This window comes from Hydra vulgaris, chromosome 15 (assembly GCF_038396675.1).
Source record: "Hydra vulgaris chromosome 15, alternate assembly HydraT2T_AEP".
Taxonomy (NCBI): domain Eukaryota; kingdom Metazoa; phylum Cnidaria; class Hydrozoa; order Anthoathecata; family Hydridae; genus Hydra; species Hydra vulgaris.
In genome coordinates this window covers 5190642-5198661 of record NC_088934.1, presented here as the reverse complement: position 1 = coordinate 5198661, position 8020 = coordinate 5190642, and the positions used below count along the sequence as shown (strand labels likewise).

The 8020-nt window shown below is 28.5% G+C and overlaps 1 protein-coding gene across 1 annotated transcript in view; it reads right to left on the bottom strand.

The window, feature by feature from the left end:
- Positions 1-2688: 2688 nt before the first annotated feature.
- The window catches only part of LOC136091369 (uncharacterized), a 49018-nt gene continuing 43686 nt past the window's right edge, over positions 2689-8020 (bottom strand). The window contains exon 5 of the mRNA XM_065818843.1: positions 2689-2884. Within this exon, the coding sequence (XP_065674915.1) occupies positions 2795-2884 (90 nt within the window). The 3' untranslated portion in view covers positions 2689-2794. The remainder of the gene's footprint in view (positions 2885-8020) is intronic.

Genomic DNA, 8020 nt, shown 5'->3' with positions numbered 1-8020 from the left:
TTTTTAATAAACAGTCTATAGATCCTGAAAAACGGCAGCTTTGAAAAAAAAGTCTGACTGGATAGAGTAAACTAATTGTGACTGGAACTTTTACAATAATTTTTTTTTCATACGACTGAATATTTTCTTTGTAAAGTAAAAAGAAGCGATGTTCTAAAAGTTACGTTTTGTCCAAAAAACGCATAAATCTCAATATCTCCCATGCGCATGCGCGAATCCTGACAATACTACAGTGAATGATGAAATGGTCAATGAGGAAGTTTCTGAGTAATTTTTGTCACTTTCTGATGAAAGACTCTAAAGATAAACGCAGTTCGTCAACTTACCCCTGCGGCCAACTAGCCCCGGTCTCCCCTACTTACACTCAACAATTACACAAAATAGATTTGTTGAATTAGCACAATTTTCAAAGGAAAATGATATTGCTTCTGAGCTCGACTATTAAACAGTAATTGATGACTTTGCAAACACAAAAGTAAAAAAGATAAACTTCTCATAAATTAAAAATAAAAATTTCAATTTATTCAGAAACTTTTCCTCAGAAAGTTGCCATATTAACAAAATTTGACATTTTTTTATTCTATTCAAAGTTTTAAAATTTAAAGTACCGTAAAAGGGGTGAATAGGAACCGTGAGGTTAATAGGGACAGACACCAGAAATTTTTTTTGAATAACCACAAAGCGACAGAGACAGCTAATAAACAAGTGAAACATTTAATTTTGCAACGATATTACTTACAGCAGTGAAAAAAAACTGTTAAAAAAAAAGATCCTGTAAAAAAATGTAAAAAGTCAAAAAAAAAGTAAGGATGAATAAACTTTTTTTGCTCAAACAAAAGCACAGAAGGTGTAATATTGAAAATTTATAAATTGTTGCTTAAGCAATTTAATAAACCTGGGAGAAATTATAGAACATACATCTAACGTAAACTAATATATTTTGATTGATTTCAATTTTATAAGAAACAATAATCAATATCGGTGTGAATTCGGACAGTGTGGGTTGTTATTAATTTTTTCCAGAATTCAGAAAAGAAGAGAAAATTGTATCTTTGCCAAGTTGATCAAGTTTTGTACTTATAAGAATGTTACGGAACATTTCTGCAATCTGTAAAATACAGGGATGGTCTTACTTTGTTTCTCTCAAGTTGAGAACAAATCGCTTTTCGGTAATTCACAAATAAAATGAGAATGTAGAGATGTTTCAAAATTCATTGTAAACATTAATTGTGTTCATAGTAGACTTCCATTGTGTTAATAGTCAATACTATTAACACAGTAGAAATTGTGACAATTTCCATTGTGTTAATAGTATTGACTTAATTATTTATTATTAAATATATTAATACTTAATTATATCTATATTTATTTAATATCATAGGCAGCGTACCTGAACCATTATTTTAATATTAAGAATACTCTACAAGTGAATTTTTTTTTTTCTATTTTAAAAAGTAATTTTTTTTGTATTAAATAATCGGTGCTCATTCTTGTATTTTTACAATTTAATTTGTAACTTTTAATGTTTTAGATTTTTAATTTTCAAAATGTGTTCATTATGTACCACTGAGTCTCATTTATTTTTTACTGGGTCATACTATACTAAAAATGTAATTTTGATGCTCAGAACTAAAAAAAACTGCATTTTTTAATAACCGTTGTAGCAAAAACATTAGTATTTATTTGTTTTATGATAAATGAGGATTCTTTTCAATTATGTGCCTATTGTGCATCCTGAAAGTTTGTCAATGCACTTAAGGTATGCACACACATTTTTAAAAACCTTATAAATGTCCTTATCATATGAGATTAAACAGAGATAAAAATCTAAAACAGTTGGTGTCTCTATTTATCTTATATACGGGGTCAGACAGATAACAAAAAATGTTTATCTATAATAGATAATATGATTAGCCATTAAAGTATCAAAAAAAGCATAATTTTAAATGAGCAATGACCAAACTTGTGACCATACTTAGCATTAAAAAATACAATCGTTAAACTATATCACAGTCAGTGGAACCAGAAAAATACAATCATTAAACTATATCTACGCATATTATATATATGCGGTAGTGGTGTAGTGGTAAGAGCGCTCGCTTCATAAGCGAGAGGTTCGGAGTTCGACTCCCACCACACGTCCCTGGAAGTACCGCGCTCAACTTAGTTTCTCCGCGCAGCGGCCTTGCTCGGAAAGGTTCGTGTTTCGGAGTTAAAGAGTTGAGAGAGGGTTGTACCACGAATAACAAATTAAAAAAAAAAAAAAAAAAAAAAAAAAAAATATCACAGTCAGTGGAACCAGAAAAACTCTAAAAACTGTCCCTATTTCACCTAGTTTACATTATTTAATTATTTTATTTTTATTTTAAAATTCAAAAATATATTTTTTTAAATTGGCCGCCAATTATCTGGAACAGCAATATTTTAATAAGAATTTAATAACAATTTTATTTAATAATAAGTTATGTTTAATAATAAAGTGAAAACGGTAACAATGCTAAGCATTAAAACTGGCAACACTTTTTTTTAGCTCTTTTTGTGGATTTACTTATCTTTTTCTGTTAAATTTAATTCAAATGGCTAACATAAGGTTTCTTTTAATTTATTAGAATTTTGAAAACAATTCTGCTGAACTTCATGAATGACAATAAAGTTTCTTTTATAGACTTATGAAAAAGAAATGAAAAATTTTTTTTATATTTTAGAAACAAGTTTATTCCAAATAAAAGCATATGAAAATACACACACCCGCATACAAACACAGTTACTGCATAAATCTGCGTTCTTTGATTACTTATGAATGAATATATGGAGGTGGTTGGTTTCCTTTTTCCGGTAAGGTGTTGCTTGTGCCTCCCATCACTATTGCGCCGTTGTTAGGAGGCTAAAAATACATATAAATAACTATATATAAATATATATATATATATATATATATATATATATATATATATATATATATATATATATATATATATATATATATATATATATATATATATATACACATATTTCATGACATCTTAATAGTATGATAATATTACGTATCTAAAAAAAATAATTCGTTTGCAAATACTTCATTTTCATTTTTATTATTTTTGAAACTAAAAAATAGCTCCATAAGCTCGTTTAAACTTATGAGTTTAGAGTTTGTAAAGTTTTTAGTGTTTAGAGTTTTGACTTGTTAAATATTTTATGCTTACAATTACAAAACGGAAAACGGTTTTTATGCCAACTTTGCTAAATAAATAAAAAAATAGAAAAAGTTATCAATAAAAAATATCAATACTCGCATTTAGCAACCTTGGTACAAATTTATTATTATACTTTACAGATTTGAATTTTTTTTAAATGACTTTTTTTTTTTCTATTTATTACTTTAAAGTTAGTTTAACTTCTGAAAGTTACTTACTGCCACTTGCTTCAACTTTTCCAAAAAACATTTATCTCTATTTTTCTAAGGCTTTTAAATGTTTTGGTTCTTAAAAATTTGTTCATTTGGTAAAACGGATATATATCGACATTTTTATTATCCTTAAAATATCTAACAGCTTTTTTTCTTAAAAACTTTTTTGTTAATTATTATTAGTTTTTGGGGTTGCTTTTAGCTTTCATAAAACATTTTTTTCTTAAATTTTCCGTTTTACGGTGCTGAAATAGTTATACAAAGAATTTACAAAAACTTGAATATATTTTACACAAGACGAAAATGTTTTTCTTAGACCTTTCCAATGCTTTTATTTAGCAAAGTAGACAGAATAGAAACAACTTTACTTTTACTTGAATCGGGGCGATTACTAGGATTAGCATCATTTTTACTTATATTTCCTGAATCAGTTGCCCTATGTAGATTAACATACAGTATAAACTAAAAACTCTAGTTACAAAATGAATAGGGTCAATACTTACTACTGATACTAACATATTATGAATTACTGTAATCTATAAAACGCTGGAGTTTTTGAATCAGTAGCATTATTATTATACTTATAATAATGGGGATCCCCAAGTGAAAGGTTGTGTTTATAATATAGATAAGCATTAAAAAATAAGTTAAAAGTTCATCAAACTTTCCGAAACTAATTATTGAATAAGATAATAACAAAAAACTTTTTAATTTTTAACGCCATTTTGTTTCTGGCGAAAAAAAAGTTCCCTTCTTTTAGGGTGGAATGCAAGAATCAAACTTGAGTCAGTCTTGAGTTCGACTTGAACTTTACTTTGTAATCAATAGCGGCAGAGTATTTTTGAGGGGAATACCCATACTCTGCCGCTATTGGTTACAATGTAAAGTTCAAGTCGAACTTGACTCAAGTTCGCGTCTTGCATTTCACCCTTAATTTAAGTAAATTCAGAGCCGGAACTGCAATTTAGGGTAGAATGCAACAAGCGAACTTGAGTCAAGTTCGACTTAAACTTTACATTTCAACCAATAGCAACAGAGTATGGGTTTTCCTCTCAAAAAATACTCTGTCGCTATTGGTTAAAATGTTAAGTTCAAGTCGAACTTGGCTCTAGTTCGTTTCTTGCATTCCACCCTTAAACTTAAATCAAGTTTAAATTGCAGGGATTTCTCCTTCTGGCGTTTAACAAAAATGTAAGATTCAAGTTTTTAAGTGTTATTCATTTTTATATGCTAGTCTATTCATTTTTATATGCGTGTTTATTCATTCTTATATTCGCGTTTATTCATTCTTACATGCGCGTTTATAAGCGAGTCAACCACCCATAAAATCTTTAATATAACTTTGTATAAACAATAAAAAGCTTTTATGTGTTTATATAGATTTATTTAAAATATAAATTAGGTTGTTGCCTATATGTTTAAAAAATGGTTGCCGAGCCAGCGCTGGATTTATGTAACTACGCATTTGGTTGTAAAATGGAATTAAGTTAAACTCTGTAGTTTCCATAATATTTTTAAGTTTCCTAATTACCCCAACCGTATATCGAGGCCTTTCTCCCTGTTTGTAAGTATGCTTTAATAAAGAAAATTTTTTTATTGGATTAAGCTGAAGCGTGTATGCTGGCAGATACTTAATAGCTATGCCATGAGAGGCTAGTGTTTCCCTAGCAGAAAAACTCCAGTAGAATCTACAATTGTCCATAACAAGCACCGGCGCTTCCACATCTGCATTCCTAATCGCTGGTGCCAATATTGTAGTAATGAAAGTACAAAAGGAATCTGCATTCCAGCCTCCAATTTTTGTGTCATAAGCCAGCACTCCAATTGTTGAAACAGCACAAATTAAACTAGCATTCTTGCCACGATTTGCAGACGACTGTAAATTGCTGGTGCACCTCTTAGCGAATAACCATATGTTCTGTTAGTGTACACATTAAATCCAGTTTCATCCAAATAAATGTTTTTCATTTGAAATTCTGTTAACTTTACTTGGAAATGCGTAGCGTGCATCAATAGAATCAGAAGAACAAAACTTAACTCGTGTTAAGTTTTGTTCTTCTGGCACATGCAAAACACGCTTTCTTCATACGTCCGAGCGTTTGAGTTTTCTTGAAATAGTAGGCTGAGACATATTGAAGCCTGCTGCAGAAAGATTTTCTTTTATTGCTTCTTGCGTACGAAGATTGTTTTCTTGTACGCATAATTTAATAATATTTTTTATTTGAGTGTTTAAAGGTCTTTTACCTCGTTTTTTATCAGATAACGACTTGAATACAGTCATGTCGTTGAATTCTCCTCTGTTAAACTTAAAGACAAGATTTTGAACTGTGTCCATAGATAAATTAAGAGAAGTGAAAATGCTTGTTGTAGATTCATTTCTTACAACTAAATGCTTAAGCATATTAATTTTTTTTTAATTTTGCTATTTTCTTACATTTTTCCTTGTTTTATGATTTGTACCGCTATTTTCTCTTCCATCCATCAGGTAAATATTTGAGTATTAATAATAATTATAAATAATTAAATTTAAATCTAGATAAATGAATATTTAGATAAATTATACTTTAATGAATCAATAAATATAATAATAAAATTAAACAAAGATCTAATACTAAAATAAATAAAGTATCATCAAATGTAAAATTTTTTGTCTTAGGTATTTTTAACCTCGTTTACCAGAAAACAAGAACAATTTGTTTTGAAAAAACTGTAGTCGTGGCAAGAATGTTAGTTTGATAAGTGCTGTTTTAACAATGGGAGTGCTGCATTATAAAATAAATACTAGAATGCAGATTCATTTTGTACTTTCATTACTACACTGTTGGCACCAGCGATTAGGAATGCAGATGTGGAAGCGCCGGTGCTTGTTATGGACAATTGTAGATTCCACTGAAGTCTTTCTGCTAGGCAAACACTAGCCTATCATGGCATAGCTATTAAGTATCTGTCAGCATACACGCTTCAGCTTAATCCAATAGAACCTTTTTCATTATTAAAGCATACTTACAAACAGGGAGAAAGGCCTCGATATACGGTTGGGGTAATCAGGAAACTTAAAAAAATTATGGAAACTACAGAGTTTAACTTAATTCCATTTTACAACCAAATGTGTAGTTACATAAATCCAGCGCTGGCTCGGCAACCATTTTTTAAATAAATAGTGGCAACAACCTAATTTATATTTTAAATAAATCTATATAAAAGCATAAAAGTTTATATAAGTTATATAAATTAATTTATATTATATAAAATTATTATATATTATTTAAAAACATAAAAATTCATATAAAAGTTTATATAAAATTATATTAGAAATTTTATGGGTGGTTGACTCGCTTATAAACGCGCATATAAGAATGAATAAACGCGCATATAAAAATGAATAAACACGCATGTAAAAATGAATAGACGCGCATATAAAAATGAATAACCCTGTAATATAAATTTTATATATTTGTATATATGAAAAATATATATTAAATCATTTAAAAACAATTTCTTGAATGAGAAATATAAATTATTATAAACTTAAGTTAAAAATATATATAAGATCATTTTTAAAACGGTTTCCTCAATTTATCATTAAAATAAAAAGATTTTTAAATCTTTCAAAATTTAACCATGTTGGATTATGTTGTGGTAATTCTACAGTTAAGAGGCCTAAAATAATTTTATTTTTTTGCTTATTGCGCTCTTTTTAGAGGAGGCTTTTTAAACATTAGGAATATTAGGTAAAACAATACAAGAAAAAAGATTGCTGCCCCCCTGCAAATCCTCGTCGATGTAGCAGCACTTCCTTGTAGCAGCAGGCTATAAGATAGTCGATGTATGGAGTGACGTATGAAAGTTTTTAAATGTTTGGATAAACCAACTTTATAACAAAAAGAATAATCCAAACTTTTTTACGTTCACAATTATGACAAAAAGATTCTTCACAAAAAAAATGACTCTGAAAGGAGAATAAGAACAAGAAACCCTAAAATCTTAGCGATCCTTGCCCCAAACACGAGAGTAACAAGATGATGAAATATTTTTTGTAGTATTTTCAACTTGACTTATATTCATCGATAAATTATAAATTTCATAGTAAATATGCTAGTGTTCAAAAATTATGACCATATAAAATTTGCAACTCCTTCAAATTGAGGGGGGTTTAAATAAATTTGTCCGAATTCGAATAAGATTTTAAATTAATACGTTTTTTTAGGTGAAATGAATATTATAGTTTAACAATACGATTTTTTCGGATCGTTTATTGGCAATTTTCCATAATTATAAGCTCTTTCTTGGTCGGAATTCAAGTATTTTTTGTGAAAATTAATAGAAATGTTGAGTTTTGACAACTATAAATAGTTAATATACGTCAGAACCGATTAGAACAAGCAAATAGCAAATAAAGGAACTTTTTTGAAAGATTTTAACTAACTTCATGATAACGCCGATGAGCGAAATTGATCTTGACTCCAAAATGGTGAAAATTATATAAATAAGTTTCTTTAAATAATAAAAAAACAAAAAGCAAAAAAAATTTTACCATTGAAAACTTTTGTTTGGACATAATACGCTGAAATCGTGCTATTTTCAAAGAAAAGAATGCGAATAATTTGTAAATTG